The following is a 24,358-nucleotide window of genomic DNA, read 5'->3' as shown; positions in this document are numbered from 1 at the left end:
CTCCTGCCTCCCTGTCTGACTGATGGCTTAGGTTGGGAACGAGCCTAAGCCAGCAGTCGGACATCCCCTGAGGGCTCCTGGACTTTGAGAGGGCATAGGCCAGGATGAGGGAATCCCCTGACTGCACATATCTCCTGAACTGGGCCTCTAGTTTAAATTTAAAAAGCTAAGTTGACTTGTGCATGCATGATACATATAAAGCTCTCACTGGCACCAACTGCACGCATGAGTTTAGATCTGTCATTGTTGATCGCGAATTTGGTTGACACTTCTATTATAGAGAAAGAATAAACAGCAATATTAAAATATTTCTTCTAATTTATTTCCTTTCAATGCGCATGAATTCGTGCACCAGGACACCAGTATTATGATAGTATGATAAACCAAGTCAGGATGTGTACATAGTGCCTTTGTTTTCTTGTTGTTTTGTTTTAAATATATTTTTATTGGTTTCATAGAGAAAGGTGGAAGGAGAGAGAGAGATAGAAACATCAAATATGAGAAAGAATCATTGATCGGCTGCCTCCTGCACACCCCACTGGGAATCGAGCCCACAACCTGGGCATGTGCTCTGACTGAGAATCAAACCTGTGATCTTCTGGTTCATATGTAGTTGTTCAACCACTAAGCCATGCCAGCTGGGCTACATAGTGTCTTTGGACACAGAGGTGGAGCACGGGTTAATACAGCTGGGGTTAGGAGCAGGGCTGATAGTAAAGGCTTCTTTGTGGTGTGTCTTGAGGAGCACAACTGTTCATCATCTTCAGTCCTCTCCCCTCACCCATGCAAAGTACTGCCCCTTTCCCCCACTCTCCCAGCAGTCCTCAAAAACCCTCCTTTCAGCCCTCATCAGCCTGAAGAAAACACAGCAGCCTCACACTCACCTACAGTAGGGGGAAATAGCTCCTACTATGGATGAGGAAATGAATCAATGTAAAGATAAGAAACATGAGGAATTCTGATCCAGTCTGGTGCATTTAGGGTCCACCTGGGAGACCTAGGGTTCTTATCCTGGATCTTGAACGTGGGCTTTGAGGCCCCTGTGTCCTAAACTGTCCAAGAAAGAATTCAATTAGATCAGCGGTTGGCAAACTGCAGTTCTTTGGCCCCTTGAATACGGCTCTTCCACAAAATACCACTCCCTGGGAGAGTCTATTTTAAAGAAGTGGAGTTAGAAGAAATTTTAAAAATTTGGCTCTCAAAAGGAATTTCAATCGTACTGCTGATTAATGAGTTTGCCGACCACTGAGTTAGGTGATCTCTAATTGTTCTAAAGTCCTGGGACCCTAGGAGATGAGTGCATCAATGGCCATGAAGTATCTGAAAGAGCACTCTGAGTGACTGCACACCCAGTGAACAAAGAAGCTGCTGGCCTGGAATTAGAGTTCACAATAAAAACCATTCAGGTCAGTACTGTATCACTCTGGTGAAGACTGAAGTAAATAATCTGAGTTAATGCTATGGAGATCTATTAAGTCACAGAAGTCTAGTTTTATATTTTAATCTTCATGAGATAGGGGAGATAAAAACCAAATGGGAGAGAGTACAGAGAGTTTGGTGGTGAAAACAGTGTTACACAGCCGATTTGTTCAGGAAAGATAAATGAAAATACAAAAATTTAATGATTAAAAAAAAAACACAAGGTTTTAAAAGCTAAAGAAGCTCTGACTTGTTTAAAGGAGGCAAATAAAAAACAATCAGGAAAGCCTTGGTCAGGTGGTTCAGTTGGTTGGGGCATCATCCCATACACCAATAGGTCATAGGTTCGATTCCCAATCAGGGCACATGCCTAGGTTGTGGACTTAATCCTCTCTCAGTGCACATACGGGAGACAACTGATCCATGTTTCTCACTAACATAGATGTTTCTTTCTATCTCTCTCCCGTCCTCTTTCTAAAAATCAATTAAAAAAATAAAAAATAAATAAACATATCCTGCCTGGCCTGAATTGCTCAGTGGTTGAACATTGACCTATGAACCAGGAGGTCACAGTTCAATTCCCAGTCAGGGAGCATGCCTGGATTGTGGGCTTGATCCCCAGTGTAAGGCATGCAGGAGGCAGCCTATCAATTATTCTCTCTCATCATTGATATTTCTCTCTCCCTCTCCATTCCTCTCTGAAATCAATAAAAATGTATTAAAATATATATATATTCTTGGATGAGGATTTAAAAAATCAGTAAAGAATAATTAACCATCAAACTACAGGGCAAAAAGAATAGACAGAAAAAGACACAAAACTGTCTCAAATTTAGCATGAAAGTAGCAAAGAAAATGGAAAAGTTAAAGTCCTCAAGAGTTCTCGGGGGCTCACTTGTCAAAAATCTCTATCACAATCCACAACTATTTATTTATATAATCAGATATGGTAAGGAATAGATAATTATAATATTAATCTTAAAATAAAGGGAAACTATCCAAAGTCAGAAACTGATGTAACTGAAAATAGAATAGCAGTGAAGAGTTGAAAGGGGAAGAGGAGAGCAAGTGATATAAAGGAAAGTTTTTAAAGACTAATTCCAATTGGGGCTCTTCTTAACACTGAGCCCAGAAGATTTAGCTTAAATACTCCGAAGAACTCTAACTGTGCAAACTAAAATGGACAGCGTCACCACCCCCTCTATTCAGAGAAGAGGGGTGGCAGTGGGAGCTGAATGCTGTCAGCCGGGGGAAGGAAGGCCTACTCTGGTACAAATTATATATATACTAGAGGCCCAATGCACGAAATTTGTGCAAGATGGGGGGGTAGGGGGTGGCCTTCAGCCAAGCCTGTGCCCTTTCACAATCTAGGAGCTCTCAGGAGATATCCAACTACATTTTTTTTAAATCACCCTTACTTAATTTTCTTACTAACTCCTCCTTTTAAACTCCCCTCATGCTCACATTCTGTTTCTTCTTTTTACTTAACTATTTTCCTGACCTCACTACATTTTAGCATCCTTCTCTTTCCTGCTTTCTTTCCCTCCCTTCCTTTGAACCTCCTGCAGATCCTCTTTCTCCCTCCCTCCTCCCTTCTCTCCCTCCATTCCCCTGTCTGTCTCCTTCTTACTCCTCCCCGCTACCCCTATCCGCCTTTTCCTTGGGAGCCTGAACCCTGTCTCCCTTCCTCCTTCCCTATTATTACCACCCCTGCCCCCGTCACCCCTCCATGTTCACTAGTTTCTCTTTTAAACCTTCCCCTTTCCTCTCTGGAACCTGCTTCCAGTCGCTCCTGAGCACACTTTGATATTAAAGATTCCATTGGGGGGCATTAACCCATAGCCCAGGTCCCAGCCCCGGCCAGGCCTTTGCCGTCCCCCCTTCCCTGGCCTCCCTGCCACCGTCTTCATCTTCCTCTCATTCCCTGCCTGGGATGCCCCAACTTCTAGTCAACAAAGTACACTTAATGTGCCACCAACGTAATCCTGGCCAGTGTCTTTGGGGTCAAGCCCTTGGGGACGAAAGCAGTATCCTCCTTAGTGTCCGACTCTGCCCCAGCGAAGCTGTGTCTCCCCTCCCAGCGCAGGGCGCCTGGCCCAGCAGGGTGGCCCAGGCACATGGCCTGGATGTTGCTGCAGAGGAGTGCCTCCGGAGGAAGGCTTTAAACAGTCCACTCCTCTGTTCCAATGGCCCATGCCGGGGATCACCACCCTCCTCCTGTGTCTGGACAGGCCTCACCGCTCCACACTGCCTGCACCCCGCCACTCACCAGGTGCAGATGCTAAACCCAAGGTCGACACCCCCTCCCACGTGCAGCCCTGCATTTCCTTCCCTTTTCGATTCCTGCATCTTTGTCTTGTTCCCTTTCTGTATACCTGTTTCTCCTCTCGGCCTGTCTGCATGCAGGCCTGCCTTCCTCTCCATCTCCTTTCTTATCCTGTCCCATTGTATCCTATCCTACCTAACCCAGGCCTGGAAGCTGCCTGAGCAGGGGGCAGGGATGCAGCCTGCTGAATGGTCATTACGTGATGGCGTCCTGGACAATTTGCATGTTACCCTATATCAGTGTTTCCCAACCTTCTCTCATGATGAGAATCACCTGGTGGAGTTGTTAAAACACAGATTCCCGGATCCCAACTAAGAAGTGCTAAACTAGAATTTTTGGGAACATATAGGTAAAATTGTATACTTAACTAGTGCTCTAAGACAGATTTTTATATACAGAGCACTAAGTTAGGTATGCAATTTTACCTATATGTTCCCAAAAATTCTAGTTTAGCACTTCTTAGTTGGGATCCGGGAATCTGTGTTTTAACAACTCCACCAGGTGATTCTCATCATGAGAGAAGGTTGGGAAACACTGCCCTATATATCATAGCTGCTTTAAAAGGTGGATTAAAGGGTTTTCCTAGAATTGCACTTTTTTTTTCCTTATCAAAGCATTATTAAACAAAATATTTGCTTTTTTTCCCCCCTCACCAACACTAATAATTTTCAGGACATAAAAGTGAAGAATTACAAAAAGGAAATTGGAGGACCTCAGAGAATTCTCAAAGATTCATATTAGACTGAACAAAAGGCAAGTCAAAGGCAGGTGAGAACAAAAAACAACAGCAAACAACCTTATCTTAGTAGCTCTGTTCAACTGAGTTTAATCTTCTTAATTCAACTTGAGGAATTCAGCAAGAATCCTGTTGCTTTGGGAGACTTCACTTCTGTGGCTGAAATCCTGAGCCACTGCTAGACCACTGTGTGGCCCGGAAAGTGACTCCACTTCTCCGAATCCGATTATGCAATGGGGAAGCACAGATAGTAATTCCTATCTCAAAGGATTTTTTTAAATATATTTTATTGATTTTTTACAGAGAGGAAGAGAGAGGGACAGAGAGTTAGAAACATCGATGAGAGAAGAATCATCGATTAGCTGCCTCCTGCACACCCCGCACTGGGGATGTGCCTGCAACCAAGGTACATGCCCTTGACTGGAATCGAACCCAGGACCCTTCAATCCGCAGGCCGACGCTCTATCCACTGAGCCAAACCGGTTTCCACCTCACAGGATTTTTATGTGATTAAAAGATATGTTAGCCAAAACCGGTTTGGCTCAGTGGATAGAGCATCGGCCTATGGACTGAAAGGTCCCAGATTCGATTCTGGTCAAGGGCATGTACCTTGGTTGCAGGCACATTCCCAGTAGGAGGTATGCAGGAGGCAGCTGATCCATGACTCTCTCTCATCGATGTTTCTAACTCTCTATCCCTCTCTCTTACTCTCTGTAAAAAAATCAATAAAATATATATTTTTTAAAAGATATGTTAGACACATAGTAGATGATAAAAACAAACGAACAAACAAAAAACCTAAAGTTAAGCTTCTGCTATTACAAATTATGAGTTGTTGAGACTTCAACATTCAAAGCCCAAACCACACTCCTTAAAAATAACTTTCCGTGTTTCTGACTCTCCTTTCTGGCTTCGATGAACTTTTTCTTCTATAATGACACTGCCACACTAAAGTGATAAAATCAGCACCTCCAAAAAAACAAGCATTTTTGTTTAAAAAATAAAAACAAACAAAACTTTGGCATTTCAGCATGATCAAAGAGTAGGAATATCTAAACTGTTAACTCTCATATTGGTTACTACACTTTTCACTTCTCAATCACCTCTTGAGTTTGACAAATAAATTTGGAAAAGACAAATATGTCAACAGAAAAAATGGACAAAGTAGATGAACAAAGAGGAAAATTGTCAATCAGCATGAAAAGCTTTAACTTTATTAATAATCAAAACAGAGAATTGATACAAATCATTTGCCAAACTGGAAGTTGCAACACCCAGAAATGGCAAGGGAGGAACAATTAAATTTCACTTTATGCACAGTTGGTGGAGTACCAGTTGGTATAAACTTCTAGGAGTACAATGTTATGTATTTGTCTCAAGAGTCCTAAAAATATTTATGATCATTGGGTTGCATTGCTACTTCCTCTATATCAAATAATCAAAAGATAAAATTTTATTTCAGCATGATCAAAGAGTTATTATTTACAAAAGTAAAAAATGGAGATAACCTAAATGTCCCCAAATCAACAACAAATTTAAATAAATTTTGAAAATCCATATGATGGCATAATATCCTGTTTTTAATAATATTTAATTAGAGTGGAAATTGCTCACTGTAAATTTGAAAAAGAGTAGGATCATAGAACACCCATAATATAATCTCAATATATATATATATACACACACACACACACACACACACACACACATATATATATATATATATATATATATATATATATATATGCATAGAAATAAAAACTGGAAGGAAATATAGCAAAATATTAATAGTGGCTATCTCTGAGGTACGAAACTAAATATGAGTTTTACATTTTTCAACACTTTTCCCTAATTTCATATAATGAATGTATATAAATGCAATCATCAGAAACTAATGGCTACATTATTGTGTTAAAGTCACTTTTTTAACACAAATTCAAATTCAAAATTGGAATTTGTAGTCCGAAAAGAGGCTAGCATATTTGAAAGCAGGGCTGATCCTAAAAATTCATGAGTATCACAGTCTGACTTCCATGCTACACTGGGGACCAAAACTAACAGATTAGCCTAGCTTAATGACCTTCCCATAACCTTTCATCTCATCTTGTAATTTGTCTTGGAATTGAGTCAAAACAGGCATAGTGACTTTCCCTGACTGTGAAAAAGACAATAAAAAAATGCTGATTGCCCACCGTGTGCATGACACTGTACTGAACAAGGAATACCGCTAACCTGACTCAGCAAAATGAGGTTTCTTAATGCATTAATGAGCTTGTGTATAGACTGCAGATGTAAGCAAAACTCTCCATAAGCAAGCTTAATGCTATAGTAAACCAGCTAAAAGGGCCCAAACAGCCCATAAGTGCTCCCTTTGAGGTGATAAATGACCTTTCAAGTATAACCAAATGCTTTAACCTAAAAGAGCAGGTGAGTAATGCTGCATTTGCAAAAGGCTTTATCTATGTATGGATAATGTCCCTCAGTTGTCATTTCCTTTGCTAAGAGAAGAAATTGCCTCTCCATTGAACAAAACACAGTCTAATATCCTATTTTGTTTTATTTCTATCTACTTGATGCCATTTTACAGATTGAAGATTAAATGCACAAAACAGATTTTGCTTACTTACTTATCTAAAACTTACACAACAAAAGTAAATCAAATATTTGTAATTTTAAAAATACTTCTATTTGGTTGTTTAATCAGTATCACAAATGCACATGGTAAAAGAATAGTATAGAAAGAATGACAATGTAAAGCATCTGCCTAGTGACCCACATCTACATACAAGTCTCACTTCCCAGAAGCATCCACTTTTAACTATTTTTGTTGTTGTTCTTTAGGACTTTATTTTAAGACATTTCCTCATTTTAAGACATAAAAATATACTGCTTTTATTAATTAAATCATTTTAAAATATTATCTGCTGACTTCCTGAATTATATAAGACTTAGTTCACACACATGCACTTCAATTTGGGGAGGAGGTCAAGTTTATCCTATATTATAAAAGTGCAATATGCAAATCGACCAGACAGCAGAATGTCTGCTATCATGTGCACTGACCACTAGGGAGCAGACAGTCAACACAGGAGCTGTCCCCCGGTGGTCAGTGTGCTCTCACAAGAGGAGCACCACTCAGCCAGAAGCCAGGCTTATCTCATGGCTGGTGAGAGCAGCGGCAGTGGCAGAAGTGAGCTTGCTGTCAGTCAGACATCCCCTGAGGGCTCCGGACTGCAAGAGGCCTCAGGCCAGATTGAGGGAACACACACACACACACACACACACACACACACACACACCCCGCCAAGTGCACAAATTTCATGCACCAGGCCTCTAGTTGAAATATAATTTACATATGATAACATTCATCCTTTTCAGTGTATAGTCTAATAAGATTTGACAGCTGCAGTTCAATCACCTGTTCCCCAAAATTTTCTCATACACGCTTTTAAACAACTCCTCCTGCCACCCCAGCCCCGGGCAGGAAATGATGTTTTTGGTTTCCATAGGTTTCCCTTTACCAAAATGAGAAATGAATGCAGCCTGTTGATTCTGGCTTCCATCATTGCCTTAAGGTATTTGAGATTCATTCATGTTTTTGCATATATCAGTAGTTCATTGCATGAATGTACTACAGTTTGTTAATCCATACACTAGTTAAAGAATGTTTGGTCTTTTCCCAAGGCTTTGCAGATTAAGAATAAACATTATGTGTATATTGTTTGACATTGAAATTGGGTCTCATAAGAACTATTGGCCCAGAAAGAAACACACTATGGACTGATTCGTTTGCCTTTCAGCATAACCATTATTGCTTGTCTCATTTTTGGTCCTTATAAGTGTATTTCCAGTAGGACATGATCTCACTCATCTAGGGGAAATGATGAACATAGACTGATGAACAAAAATAGACCCAGAGACAAGAAGGCATGGATCAGACTGTTGACCTCAGAGGGAGGGTGGGGATAAAAGGGAGAGATCAACCAAAGGACTTGTGTGCATACATATGAGCCTAACCAGTGGTCAAGGACAACAGGGAGATGGGAGCCTGAGTGGTGAGGAGTGGGGGATGGGAATAAGGGGATGAGGACAAATATGATACCTTAATCAATAAAGAATTTTTAAAAAATAATAAACCTGTAATAAATATTAATATACAGATTTTATATGAAACAAGTTCAATTTCTCTTCATTAAAAACCTAAAAGTGGGATTTCTAGGTTTGATAGAAGTGTGTGTTTGTTTTCTAAAGTGGTTGTACCATTTTACAGGCCACCAGTTATGTATGAAAATTCCTATTACTTAGCATTCCTGTCAGCACTTGGCATTGTTACTATAATTTTGTTTTTTGTTTACTTGTTTGTTGCTGGAGGATTATTTGCATTCTGTTTTAGCCATTCAAATAGGTGTGCAGTGGCATGTCACTGTGGTTTTAATAAGCATTTCCTTTATGCCTAATAATATTGAGCATTTTGGGTGTTCTTTTTTTCCATTCATGTATTTTCTTTATCTGTTCAAATCTTTTGCCCAATTCTCCTCCTCCTTTTTATCAGTGCTATTGTTTTCCAATTATAGTTTATATTCAATATTATTTTCAGGTGTACAGCACAGTAGTTAGACATTTATATAATTTACAAAGTGATCCCCCCAATAATTCTACTATCTATCTGGCACCATACATAGTAATTACAGTATTATCGACTGTATTTCCTATGTTGTACCTTACATCCCCATGACTATTTTGCAACCACCAATTTGTATTTCCTAATCTGTTCACTTTTCACCCATTCCCCCAACCTCCCTCCCATCTGGCAAACCTTGATTTGTTCTCTGTATCTATAAGTCAATTTCTGTTTTATTCATTTTGTTTTTTAGATTCTACATATGTGAAATCATATGTATTTGTCTATCTCTGACTGATTTATTTAACTTAGCATAATATTCTCCAGGTCCATCCATGTTGTTGTAAATGGTGAAATTTCATTCATTTTTAAGGCTGAATAATATTCCACTGGATAAATGTACATCTTTTTTATTCACTTGTCTATTGATGGACACTTGGGTTGCTTCCATAGCCTGGTTCTTAAATGTAATGCATCTATGAACATATGTATTTTCAAATTAGTGTGTTATATTTCTGTGGATCTATATATTCAGAAATGGAATTGCTGAATCAAAAAGTACTTCCATTTTTAATTTTTTTAGGAAACTCCATACTGTGTTGCATAGTGGCTTCATCAATCTGGATTCCCAATAGTGCACAAGGGTTCGCTTTTCTATACATTCTCATCAACACGTGTTGTTTATTGATTTATTGATAATAGCCATACAAGTATGAGGTAATATCTCATTGTGGTTATTTATCTGCATTTCTCTGATGATTAGTAATGATAAGCATCTTTTCATATGCCTATTGTTTTGCATTTTTCTTTGGAGTTCTTTGTTTTTCTCATTGAGTTATGAGAATCTTTTATATATTCTGATTCAGTGCTTTATCTAATATGTATTTTTCATATACTATCTTCCTGCCAATGGCTTGTCTTTTCATTCTCTTAACATTATCTATCAAGAAATAGAAGCTTTCAATTTTTATGAAGTCCAAAACATCAATATTTACTTTTATGGAATATGCTTTTGGTACTGTCATCTAAAAAATGTTTCTTAACCCAAGATCAAAAGATTTTCTTCTATATTTTTATTAAAGTTTTTATAGTTTTCTAGATTTTTTTGTCTATGAGTCATTCTGAATTAACAATTATAGACACGCAAGGCATGTTTTTAGGGTTTTTTTTTTTTTTCCTGTTCCAGCATCATTTGGTGAAAAAACTATCCTTTATTAAATTGTCTTTATTCCTTTTTAAAAAGAAAAAAAATAATTGATCATATATGTATGAGTCTATTTCTATTCCACTAATTTGATATCTTTCATTGTATTTGGAGAAATATTGACCAGTACCTTTTAAAATATTTTTATTACATCTATCTAGGATTGCATTTACATATAGTTATATCACTTTATATTGTCTCAGACCTCTTGGATGTTCTGTTTAGGTTCTTTTCACTCTTCCCTCTTTACTTCTTGACAGTGCCCGCTTTAGTGTAATGATTTCATAATAGTATAATTACATAATTATAAGGTAATTTCTATTGATCCACCTTCAAGTTGAAAACACAACATAGCACCACTTATTTTTTTTAATATATATTTTATTGATTTTTTACAGAGAGGAAGGGAGAGGGATAGAGTTAGAAACATTGATGAGAGGGAAGCATTGATCAATTGCCTCCTGCAACACCCCCTACTGGGGATGTGCCCGCTACCAAGATACATGCCCTTGACCAGAATTGAACCTAGAACCCTTCAGTCCCCAAGCCAATGATCTATCCACTGAGCCAAACCAGTTAGGGCATAACACCACTTATGAATGGGCTAAAGCAGTTACCAAGAAGAAAATCCAGAGCTTTAAATGGTTATATTAGAAAAGAAGAAAAGTCTTAAAAAATGATTTTAGAAAGAGTCAGCAAACTACAGCTCATTGGCTGGTCCATTTATAAGTAAAATTTTATTGAAACAAACACCTTTAATTTTGTATTACCTCTGGCTGCTTTTACACTACAACTAGAGGTCCAGTGCACGAAAATGTGTGCACTGGGGTGGGGAGTGTCCCTCAGCCCAACCTGCACTTTCTCCAGTCTAAGACTGCTCGGGGGGTTTCCCACTGATCCCACAGGGATCAGGCCTAAACAGGCAGTCAGACATCCCTTTCACAATCTGGGATGCTGGCTCCCAACTGCTCACCTGCCTACCTGGTTGCCGCTAACTGCTTCTGCCTCCCAGCCTGATCACTCCCTAACCACTCCTCTGCCAGCCTGATTGATGCCTAACTTCTCCCCTGCTGGCCTGATCATCCCCAACTGCCCTCCCCTGACAACCCAGTCACCCCAAATGCCCTCCCTTGCATATACCCTCTTTATTAGATAAGTTTTTTTCTTTAACATATTGGACAGCCCTAAGTGGTTTGGCTCAGTGGATGGAGTGTCAGCCTGCATACTCAAGGGCCCCAGGTTCTATTACAGCCAAGGGCATTTACATTGGTTGGGGGCACATACCCACTGGGGAGTGTCCAGGAGGCAGCTGATCAATGTTTCTCTCTCATAGATGTTTCTAGCTCTCTATACTTTTCCCTTCCTCTATATAAAAGATCAATAAAATATATATATTTTTAAAAAGAACATTTAAGATTTTTCCATATATGCCTGGCTGGTGTGTCCCAGGCTGCCTTCGCTGTGAGGGGACCGCGCCATGGTGGTGTACGTTCCTCCCAAGCTGTAATCCCAGCCCAGGCTGCACTGCTACTAGGGGACCACACCATGGGGGTGTGCACCCATCTGAGGCTGAGACCCCAGGCCACCACCGCTGGGAGGGGAAAGCACTGTGGGGAGTGAATTTGTTTTCGCTTTTTAAAGGGTCTGTCGGGCCTCTGGGCAGCATTATGCCAAGCTGCTTACTCTGCCAGCTCTCAGAGGCAACCCTCATTGAGTCTGGGGGACTCTGGCATGGCTGAGAGGACTGGGGGCCACCATCTTGTGGCTATGGGCGCTGCCATTTTGTCACGGTGTGATGGTTAATTTGCATATTAATCTTTTATTAGGATGGCAGAATTAAGTAGTTGCAACATAGACTGTATGGCCCACAAGCCTACAATATGTACTATGTGACCCTTTAAAAAAAATTTGCCACTCTTAATGTAAGGTAGCAACTTTAGAAGCTTGGGTTAAAAAAATACAATTAATTCAAAGTAAGTAGAGGAAGGAAATAATAAATATAAGAGCAGAAAACAAGTTTTAAAAAAATAATAAAACCAATAAATCCCAACATTACTTATTTGAAAGAAATCAATAAAAGTGATAATCCTTCAGCTAAATTGATCAAGATTATAAGAGAGAAAATTCAAATTCCCAATGGCAGGAACATAAGAGGAGATAGCACTACAAATACTACAGACATTAAAAATATAATAAAGAAATATTATGAAAAAATTTATGATAATGGCAACATCAAAAGCATAGTAAAAAACAATTCTAAAGGAGAGTTTTCCTCTTGATTTGGCACAGTAACTCCTTTTAAAAAGGTCTATTTGTTTGACAAAGTCAACTTTCTTCCCTGTGCAAAAAAAGCAATGTCTTTTAATATAATATAGCTAATACAGCTAAAGAACAACTATAGGAAAGGAAGGTTAAAAAAAAAGAAGAAATCTTCATTAAGTTATGCATTTTATTATTCTGGGAGGAATCTCCTGTTAATTACGTAATTATTCTTTATTCAGTGTTTCAGATTTACAGTGTATTGTCTATTTTCTGGAGATACAAACTACAGATTGTAAATAGAAGTTGACTAAGAACACTCTCTCCCTGTGATTAGAGTAGGCAAATGTTCAGATTAGCTTTTTACTCTTCTGAAAAGAAATAATGGGAATGAAGACAACAAAAAGCACCCACCTTTAAGGGAGCAGGTCAGGAAAATGTCATCAGATAAAACTGAGAGATGCGATTAGTTAATACTCTTTAGTATATATTGTGGTTCTGTTTTAAAATAACCTGGTTCTTTAAAGTTGTTAATCTGGATTATAACCCTCTGAGTTAATATCTCTTGGATAGGCATGCATTTATGAAACTAAATATTTTGTATTAAAATAATCATTAACCAAAGAACTGATATGTATATGTGTATAACTATGGACAGACAATAGTGCAGTGAAGACCTGAGGCAGGGTGAGAGTGGAGGAGAGGAGGTCAATGGGAAGATAAAATGGGGCATCTATAATACTTTCAACAAAAAAGATAAATTTAAAATAATAAGATGAAATGATCATAGTCCAGTTCTGGATGGATTAGGTTGTTTTCTACTCCTGTTTTTTACCACAGCATATTTATTTCAAGCAATTATGGCTCTGAACAAAAATGTCTAAGAAACTTAATCAATATACAGGGATATGGCATCTATCTTTGTCATTTTACCTTGTCATGAGATAAGGATGGTAAAACAGATCAAGAGAAAATGTGTTTCACTTTCAAAATTAGAAAGTATACTAATTAGTATACTAATAATTTTCTTGATGTGAAAAGTTTAATGAAAAAGTAGATTGATCTAATTTGTGATGCTTAAGTCTCTGGCACATTTAAATTGTTTTAAAAAATAATAAGCCAAGTTCTTGAGTCATACTAAATGATTCACCCATGAATTCCTGAGGGGATTTATTTAAAACAGTTGCAAAGAAACTATATCTACAATAACAATAATAAGACAAAAACAAAAACAAAAAAAGAAAGAAATATAAAAAGAAGAAAAAGAGAACAGGAACAGAGAGTTAGTCCAGAGGAGAAAAAGGGAAGAATCAGGGCAGTGCATAACCTTGTTAGCCTGGTTGGCTAATCAAAATAGGTGAAGTCAAGAGCCATGTGGTAAGACAAGGGAGCATCTCCTCAGAATAGCTCACTGTTGGCTTCTATGGAGATAAAGTATTCCTTCTCTATTTCATACTCCTAGCCACCTTCTTGCTAGCTTTTCTTCTCTTCCCTCCACGTTTTACTAAATTTATTGAGGAGACATTGGTTAACTAAGTCATACAGGTTTTAGGTGCATAATTCCACAACAAATCATCTGTGCTCTGTATTGAGTGTTAACCACTCTAAGTAAAGTGTCCATCACCATTTGCCCCTCCTATACCTAACTCCACCTACCCCAAACCTCTATTTCCCCCAATCACCACACGGTTGTACATGTCCATAAGTTTTCTTGTTTTTTAATTTTTTAGTTAATCCCTCCATTGTCACACACACACACACACACACACACACACACACACACACACACCCCTAGCCTCACCTGGCCCCAATAGCTGTCAACCTGCTCTCTATGAGTTTGTCTCTATTTTGCTTAATACTTAATTTTGTTCATTGGATTCCACATATATGTGAAATCATGTACTTGTCTTACTCTAAGTGGCAATGGACGGAGACAATGGAGGGATTAATGCTCTTAGGTCCATCCATGCTGCAGCAAAAGGTGATTTCCCTCTTATTCACAAACAAGTAGTATTCTGTTATGTAAATGTACCAAAGCTTTTTTTTATCCACTCATCTACTGATGAATACTTGGGCTGCTTCCAAATCTTGGCTATTGTATAAAATGCTGCAATGAACATAGGGGTTCATATATTCTTTTGAATTAATATTTCAGGTTTGTTTAGATATATTCCCAGAACTAAAATTGCTGGGTAACAAGGCAGTTCATTTTTAATTTCTGGATAGAGCTCCATACTGCTTTCCACAATGGCTGCACCAGTCTGCATTCTCACCAACAGTGCAGGAGGGTTCCTTTTTCTCCACATCTTCACCAACACTTATTGATTTATTGATGATAGCCAATCCGACAGGTGTGAAGTGATTCCTCATTACTAATTTAGTTTGCATTTCTCTGATGATTAGTGACATTAAGCATTTTTTCCATATGTTTACTGGACTTCTGTTTGTCCTCTTGGAAGAAATCTCTGTTCAGGTCTTGTGCCCATTTTTTAACTGGATTGTTTGTTTTAGTGATGAGTTTTATAAGTTCTTTATAAATTTTGGATATTAACCCCTTATCAAATGTATCAGCAAATATATTCTTTCAATGGATTGTCTTTTTTCATTTTGTTGATGGCTTTCTTTGCTGTGTAAGAACTTTGTAGTTTGATGAAGTCCATTTGTTTATTTTTTTCTTTCATTACCCAAGGAGATATATCAGAAAAAAACATTACTATGAAAACTGTCCAAGAATACTTCCTATTTTTCTTCTAGAATATTAATAGTTTTGAGTCTATCGTTTAAGTCTTTAATCTATTTTGAGTTTATTTTGTGTATGGTGGAAGAAGGTGCTATAGTTTCATTTTTTGGCACATATCTCCTCATTTTTCTTAACACTATTTACTGAATAGGCTATATCTTTACCCCATTGTAGAATTTTGCTTCCTTTGTCAAATATTGACTATAAAGGTGTAGTTTGCTGTTCTTTTTCAAGTTCCTTTAAATGTAAAGTTAGGTTGTTTACTTTAGATTTTTCTTGTTCCTTGAAATAGGCCTGTAATGCTATGAATTTCACTCTTAGAAGTGCTTTCACTGTGTTTCATAAATTTGGGGTTGTTTTTTTTTCTTATTTTCAATTGTTTCAGGGTATTTTTTTAATTCATTCCTGATCTTATGGTTAACCCATTCATTTTTTAATAATATAATAATATTATTAGCCTCCATGCTTTGTGTGTTTTTTAGGTTTTTTCTTGTGATTAATTTCTAGTTTCATACCATTATGGTCAAAAAAGGTGCTTGACGTGATTTCAGTCTTCTTAAAGTTGAAACTTGTTTTGTGTCATAAAGATGTGGTCTATCCTAGAAAATGTTCCGTTACTACTTGCAAATAATGTATATTCTTCTGTTTTGGGGTAAAATGATCTGAAGATATAAATTAAATCTATCTTATATAGTGTGTCATTTAAGGCCACTGTTTCCTGGTTGATTTTCTCTCTGGAAGACATATCCATTGATGTCAGTGGGGTGTTAAAATCTATTATAACTATATTACTGTCAATCTCTCCCTTTATGTCCATCAAAATTTTACATTTGCTCCTGGCCCATAAGTACTCCTATGTTGGGTGCAAAAATATTGAGAAGGATTATAACCTTTTATTTCCTTTTTTTTAAGTTATTCAAAGTATCATGGATGTCCCCTCTTCTCCCCCTTTGACCTCCTCCACCCCACTCCCATCGTCCCCTCCCCAGGCCTTTCCCACACTATTTTCTGTCCATGGGTTATGCATATGTGCATATTAGTTCATTGGCTAATGTCTTTCTATCACCCCACCTTCCCTCTGAAATACATCAGTCTGTTCCATACTCCAATGTCTCTGGATCTTTTTTGTTCATATGTTTATTTTGTTTATTAGATTCCACATATAAGTGAGTTCATGTGATGCCTGTCTTTCTCTGACTGGTTTATTTCACTTTATCCTCTTGTTGAATTCCTCCCTTAATCTTAATGTAATATCCTTCTTTGTCTTTTACTTTAGCCTTTGTTTTAAAGTCTATTTAGTCAGATATAATATTGCTATTCCAACTTTTTTTTTAATTTGTATTTGCATGAAATATCTTTCTCCATGCCTTTATTTTTAGTCTGTGTGTATCTTTTGTTCTGAAGTGGGTCTCTTGTAGACAGTATATATATGGGTCTTGCTTTCTTATCCATTCAGCTGCCCTGTGTCTTTTAATTGGAGTATTTAAGCCATTTATATTTAAAATAATTACAGATAGGTATGTATTTATTGCCATTTTATTCTTTTAACTATGTTCCTCTACTTTGTTTTTCTTATTATTATTATTATGAAAATAGGCCCTTTAACTTTTCCTATAATACTCATTTGGTGGTAATGAACTCCTTTAGCTTTTTCTTGACTAGGAAGCTCTTTATTTTTCTTTCAATTTTAAATGGTAACCTTGCTGGGTAAAGTGGTCTTGGTTGTAGGTTCTAGCTACCGTCACTTTGAATATTTCATGCCAATCCCTTCTGGCCTTAAATGTTTCTGCTGAGAAATCAGCTGAGAGTCTTACTAAGGTTCCTTATAGGTAACTAATTCTTTTTCTTATAGCTATAAGCAATCTACAGTTTGTAGCTGCCTCTGCTGGGCTTGGGTGTGCTCAAGAAGGGCCAAGCTATACATCAAGGCTGGCTTTATCAGCACCTTCCTGGGAGGTCAGCATAAGTCCCAAGGCTTCCTCCATATGCTTCCACCTGCTGGCTACCTGTTAGGCTCTGTCATTCACAATGAGTCACCTGATAGGGATGAGGTGCTTTTACACCTTTGTAGTGAAGCAGGGTGTTAGGGAGTTATCAGAGTGAGGCTGGCAGAATTTATCATGCCCAAAGAGACCAAGATTTGGCCATGTGAAGGGAGGGCTCTGCTACAGTCAGGTGTGCAAAGGGGAAAAATGGCCCTTGTTGTGAAGTCACACAGCTCAATCTGTTCCATATCCTATTACAGGGAGATGGAGCTCAGCAGGGTTGGGCTATGGGGAGTCAAGAGTATGGGGCTAGTGGATCTCTCATGAGGGGAAGGTATTTGGGAAATACGGGTGATGTGGCTCCTTCCCCAGAACCACACCACTCAGTCAGATTTTGTCAGTGTGGAGCCACCAGAAGTCAGGTGGGTGGGGCATTCTGAGCTGGAGCCAGAGTCTACAGGGTGGGTCTGCCAGAAGCCCAGAAGGTGGTTCTAGTGGATTTCCTGTGAGAGGGGAGCACCAGTCAGGTTCTCAGGAAAGTTAGGGAATGGCCCCCATCCCAAAGTCACACAATTAAGTCACTGGCACCCCTAGTATTCCCAGACCTCTACAGTCTGGCCAACGCATTTAATTTCTCAGTAGAAGGTGAACTCCACAGTGTGGTGCAAGAGGGAGGCTAGAGAGTGAGGCTATTACATTCCCTCAGGCTGATGCCACACAGAGAGGGGAGTGTTCCACCACAGAAAGATGGCAATGGTGACTGTGGTATCAGAGAATGACTCAGCACAGAGATCCTGGAGGCTGTCTCTTCAGGACTCTCCTCAGAGCCACCCTCCCTTCGGCAGAGCCCTGGCTGGGAGACTATGAACAAAATGTTGTGTGTTGGCCCTTTAAAAGGACGTCTGCATCTCTAGCAGATTCCTGTCCCTCCCTGATGGACAAAATTCCTACTGATTTTCACAGCCAGATTTCATGTGGATGCCTCTTCCCTGTTCTGATGCTCTGAGCTGGGCGTTGAGAACTCAAACTGCTCTTGTAACTGAGATATTCCTCAGCTGCCACTCGTGGGAGCGTGGTCAACCCCTTTTATGTCTACTCTTCCTACAAGTATCAATGTGGCTTCTTCTGCAAATCCTTGGCTATAAGACTTCTCTTCAGCTAGTCTTCAGTTTGTTATTCAGTATGATTGTACTGTAATTTAGTTGTAATTTCAGGTTGATCCTGAAAGGAGGTGCCTGTAACTTCCACCTACTCTGCTGCCATCTTGAATCTCTCTAATCCTTCCCTTTTACTTTTATTGGATCCCCAATTGAGAGGAATAATGATTTGTATTGTCAGATTCCAGGGAACCAAGAGGTCCACATGCCTTAGGGATCCAATTACAGCTTTCAAAGAATGTGAAAAATACAGGACTCATGATTATGATGCCTTCTTTTGCATCTTTTTATAGAAAGTTGGGAATAACAGGACCTTCTTCCTCATAGAAGAGACCCAACCACCTTTCTCCACAGACTCATGACTTTTCTCACTGACCCTTGAGTTTATCACCCAGAACTCCTTTCAGAGCTGACATGGAGGATGGTCTAAGGTCAGGTATTAAAGCAGAGGTTCGGTACTCTGGCACTCTGGCTTTATTTTTGCCAGGCACTGCATAGATTTTTTACTGTATCGGTGTGAGGATTCTAGATTCTGATTTATCACACACTTTCTTTCTCTATCCTTAGGCTATTTAGTAATTAGAAAAAGTTTATAAAAGGGGAGTATATTAGAGTTCTGCCATGCAATTTAGGATTAAAATACCAGGTAACAAAACAATTACTTTGCCTTATTTTGACTCCCTTTTCTAGGTATCCCCTAGTAACCTCTTCTAGACTAGAGGTGAGGAACAACTGAGCCAAAGTCATATTTAGGTATTCCTAGGTCCCATAGCAAAAGTAGCATTTCTATATCATTTATGAACATATCCTAATATTATTCAAATTTCATAAGCAATGTAAGAAGAAACCTTGAGATTTTGAATATCAGCTGGGAAAAATTTAAGACACAGAAGGCCAAAGCAATGGAAAACCCAGAAGAAACCTCACATATAGAAATTATAAGGAATGACACATTCCTTGTATATTCTTTGTGCTTAGAATCCCCCCCCCCCGTTTATTTCTATTTGTACTTAAAAATTAGCTCTCATTTTAAATGTTTATTAAAACAAACCCTTTATATTTAAACATATCTGCTTGAGATTTGTAATGACCCAGGCCTATAGTTATTCATTCACAGGACACTTTCCCCTACAAATCGCAAAATAAAGCCAATGCAAGTCATTTGGTAGCAGCTTAAAACATAGCTACAGCAGGAGCTCAACAGCCTCTGGCTGACATTTAAATGTCCCTGCCCCTCTCCCAAAGGGCTTGCAACCGCTTTCTTAGGAACAGGCTCTTAAACCTCGAACTGTGTCTGATTATCAGGTCCTGTGGGGCTCAAGCCCTTCCTAGCCCTATTCTATCCATTCACCTCTCCTCTTAACCTTCTCTTATTTACAGCAAGTGATGCAAGCACTGCCTAAAAAATGTCAACAAACTGGATCTCAGTTCCTCTATAAGAAAAACATAAATGTTTATTCAAAAGGAAAGTATTCTAAAAATGCATTTGAAAATAACAATCACACTCAAGAGACAATAAATTTGGGCAAAACCAACTGCTTTCACTAACCATCATTTGCAGGGAGTCTAGAGAGTTAATCTTATCTTTTTCACTCATCCTTTCCTAATAATGAAAGGCTGACTCAGAAGCAGTGGAGAATAGTACAAAGAGCTGGCAGTGACCCATTCAGAGATGCGTATGGGGCAGTAGCAGAGCTAGAACACAAGTTTTAAGAGATAAGGACTAGAAAATAGGACTATACTACTCTATACTCAGAAGCTAGTCATCTCACCACAATATTTCTTTATGGTTGGATTGCCATATAAAAGTACAGAACACCAATTAAAGCAGAATTAAACAGCAATTAATTTTAAATATATGTATGTCCCATGTAACATTTGGAACATACTTGTACTCAAAAATTATCTGTTGTTTATCCAAAATTCAATTTAACTGAATGTTCTGTGATTGCTAGACCTGTGATTCTATTTAATGTATCTTTTAAAATTATCTATAAGTGCCCTTAGCTCCATTTTTTTTTAATCTTCTGACCAGTTTTATAACCTTAACTTTAGGTGCATAAGACCAATTACTTACTTGATATCTCCACTTCAATGTCTAATAAGCATTTTAAACGCAACATAACCAAAACTGGGCTTCAAATCTGCACTGTTCTCTTGTCTCCAGACCTGATTCACTTGCAGTAGGCCTCAATCCACATAAGGGTCTATTCTTCCATTGCTTGGGTCAAAGTTTGGTATCATCTTTTCTTCCTCTCATACCACAAATCATAATTCTATGATTATAGTAAATCAGGGGACTCTCTGTTTTACACTTTGTACATCTGAGGCTAGAAAACGGGTTGAAGCATTATCGTCAGTGAAGAAATCTGCCCCCAAGGACTTCTGCACAGAGTTTCTTCTGGGCTAGAAAAGTTTGTTCCTTGGAAACAGAGAGCCTCTTGCCACATTTGTGTCCATCAACCAACAAATGATTGTGCTTAAAGGAGGGCAAAGGTGACAATACCTTTAGCATTTATATACTCAGTCAATCCAAGGTGTTCACTTTCACCTCCAGCAAAGCTTAAAGGGTATAGTGGGAAGGGATAGCTGTTGGTGGTAGTGAGGGGTGTGTGTGTGTGGGTGTGTAGGGGGTGGTGGTGGTGTGTGTGGTAAGAATCTCACTATCTGAAAGACCAACCTCCATCCTGGTTATTAAATGGAACAGTTTTCAGTTTAGTAATCCTTTACCAACCAGAAGACCAAGGAATTCCATAAAATTAGTGGAGAATGTGTGAATCTATGTAATATCCAAAGCACAACTTTAATTTGAGACATTTTCTGCCAGTTCTTTGTTTAGTACCTAGGATAACTGTTGGGAGGTCATGTCAGAAGAAACCCAGTAACTAGATAATTAGAGGAACGCAGAGGAGCCTCGATTTTAGCCAATCCGGACCAATAAATATTTTCTCTAAATTCTCATCAGTGATTACCCACTGAGATTCTCATCCAGGAGCAATAGTTTCTATTATGCTGTTGATGCATGGCAGATCTGAGGTGATAGAGCTGCTGCGAAGAAGAGCCAAAGCAAAAAGCGTTTTATTGGTTTATCAATGTCCTTGGATATTTAAGGTCCTACGTCTGGTGCTCAGCAGAGCCAAACTGGAAGGTGGTGTTTTCTGTCATGCAGTTTTGCTATGTCACCTTGTCAATAGCAGCTTCTCATATAACATGCCAATAATGGCATGTATTGTACATTTTCAAAAATGGCCAATACCATTAACAATGTAATTTGTAAAGGTGACCAGGTAACCACATGAGAAAAACAACTTAGAAGGTTAAATAAATAAATAAGCCCTAGCCGGTTAGGCTAGCAGTGTCGGCCTGTGGACCAAAGGGTCCCAGGTTTGATTCCAGTCTAGGGCACATACCTTGATTGCACGCTCCTCTCCCCCTCCAACCCCCCAAGCCCTAGTGAGGGCTCCTGCAGGAGGCAACCAATCCATGTGTTTCTCTCACATTGATGTTTCTCTGTCTTTCCCTGGATCTTCCCCTCTCCCTAAAAATCAATGGAAAAATATCCTCGGGTGAGGATTAACAACAATAACAAATAAATAAGTAATTAAATAACCTTGAACCTCTGACCAAATAATGAAAGATTTGTACACATTTCTGTGGGATACAATGAAGGATAAAGTTTCTTTAAGAGATTTAAAAATAATTAAAAAGTTCATTGTAAAATTCAAGTTTGGTAAGCATTTTTCTACTATAGTGACACATTATCTCCACATCAGGCACTTTTCTTAGCCTTCAGGTTTTGAGAAAACAATCAAATTTGAATGGATATTCTTTATTTTTTCTTTCTACTTTGTACATTTCAATGTCAAAAGTTTCCATTCCTTTTCCAGAACATAACAGAGCTTGTTTTGCCATGCTGCTATACCCAGGGTCTCTGAAATTTTCTAAAAGATTCTGTCATAGAATAAAACAAACCTTTCAAGCGACATAAAAAGATAATTGAGTCTTTTTTAAATCTCTTCAGCTAAGCTATTAGCTCCCCTAAATAAATAAAGCTGAATGGACAGCCTGCGGAGGCAATTTCACAGGTGTCTAGTCAAAATATCTGGAAGACTATTTTTTTTTTTGTAAATTCTATCAGTATTTTGAATATTCCTTCCAAGTTACAGAGTTCCCACCCATTTCTTATAAAGACTCCACAGTCAGTTTTTTTTTTTTTTCCTACTGATGAATTTACTGCCTCTGATTGAAAATATTCCACTTTCTCTCATCATTTTCCTGATAACTTCTGGGTAACTGCTTTCCTAATTCATCCCTCCCAATAATCAAATTCTCACTTAAATGCATGTAGTGATTCTCTTAGCCCATCTGAAACACTGACATCTGTACATGCAGCAATCATACTATTCACAACATTCTCCTGAATTGTCACTAAGAGGAAAACCACCCACCCTGGAGCATCGCTATTCACGTCAAAACACATTGTCATCTGGGAAAACAACAATGCATCAAAGTCAGCTCCGGGCAAAGTGCAGCTCTACAGAAACACAACAGGTGTTTATGTGCAAATGTCTTAAATGTCTGATTGAAATGTTTCAAGAATGAGTTAGCAAGGAATCCTTTGCTCCTAGTCTCCTTAACCCAGGATAATGTTATAACCAAAATAGTTTCTGAATTATAAATGCGTTTTTTTATCTCAGCACACTACGATTTTACCAAAGACGCGTGTGCCCGTTTCTAGTAAACCTTTTAAAGAAACGGTTTGGTTTCTAGCTGGGGCTACTTAGCCTATCAAGAAACAGACCTGTTATAAACGCCGGGACGCTTGCCAGATTTTTTTTTTCTCCCCTATAACTCTTGGTAAAGATCATACCTCGAAAGCAATGTGTGTTGCAAACCACGCAGATTGAAGCTCCCACTCCCGCCTACGTAGCTTGGCAGCAGCGGCTTTGGAGATGTCCCTGGCCTCCTCAAACTCGGTCTGAATCGCCCCCACCTCTCCGCAGCCCCCCACCTCCCAGCTCGGCTCTGCGGGAGCTCAGCACGGAGCGCCCCCCTGGCACCTGCGGGGTGAACTCCTGGTGCCACTCAACTCCCAGCGCTGCGCGCACCCAGAAACACACGCTCCCTCCTCTGCGAACTGCCCCTCCACCTGTCACCTAACTCATGCACTACCCAAACCCCACACACACACACACCCCACGCGCTACCCAAGCCCCCACGACCCTGTCGCGTTCCCCCTCCCCCGGTGGCTTCGTTCCCAGCACACCTGTCTGCCCCTACGCCTGCCAGGCGCCAGGTGCCCGCGCCCAACTCAGCGCCCCTTCGATCCAACAGGCGCCTCCCAGTCCGCCCCGTGCAAGGTCAGTCTGCTCCCAGCACCTTGCACTTCTACCCGCGGACCCTCCCCGACCCCGGGGAGGCGCCCCCGTACCTGCGGAGAGCGCGGCGGCCGCGGCCAGCAGCACAGCCTGGCGGAGCGCGGCGCCCAGCGCGCGGGTCATGGCCACCGGGCGGAGCCGACTGGCGCCCTGGCAGCGCCCGCCGCTTTGAAGTTCCCGGGGCGCCGGAGGGACGCGCAGCCCCGCCGCCTTCCCAAGTGCGCGGTTGGCTCTACTCCGCGAGGGCGCACCCCTCCGCGGCCGCCCCCATCGCTCGCCCCTCGTGGCTGGCGGTGCGCGGCGCTCCAGCCACTGACCCGGGCCGGGCGGAGGGGAGTAGGGGGGGGGGGGGTGCGGGGAGGAGGTGCCGGGCCCGCCCCCGCCGCGCCTCCGCCCCCTGCGCCCTCGGAGCCGCCTGGGGCCTGGCGCTGCGGGGCTGGCTGGCAGAGGCCGCCCAGAGCTGGTGGGGGAGAGAGGGGGGAGCAAGGAAGTGTGGGGTGGCCTGGAGCCCCCTGGACTTGGAGGAGGGAGTC

At 39.9% G+C, this 24,358-nt stretch overlaps 1 protein-coding gene across 2 annotated transcripts in view; it reads right to left on the bottom strand.

Moving 5' to 3' along the window:
• Nucleotides 1-24,156, bottom strand: part of ACVR1C (activin A receptor type 1C) — an 84,095-nt gene extending 59,939 nt beyond the window's left edge. For both annotated transcript variants that reach the window (XM_036421707.2, XM_036421710.2), the window contains exon 1: nucleotides 23,879-24,156. In XM_036421707.2, the coding sequence (XP_036277600.1) occupies nucleotides 23,879-23,948 (70 nt within the window). In that variant the 5' untranslated portion in view covers nucleotides 23,949-24,156. The remainder of the gene's footprint in view (nucleotides 1-23,878) is intronic.
• Between the last annotated feature and the right edge of the window lie 202 nt (nucleotides 24,157-24,358).

Source organism: Pipistrellus kuhlii, unplaced genomic scaffold, assembly GCF_014108245.1.
Source record: "Pipistrellus kuhlii isolate mPipKuh1 unplaced genomic scaffold, mPipKuh1.p scaffold_m20_p_7, whole genome shotgun sequence".
In the NCBI taxonomy this organism is placed as follows: domain Eukaryota; kingdom Metazoa; phylum Chordata; class Mammalia; order Chiroptera; family Vespertilionidae; genus Pipistrellus; species Pipistrellus kuhlii.
Note: the sequence above shows the minus strand (reverse complement) of the source record. Positions and strands in the feature narration are given on the sequence as shown.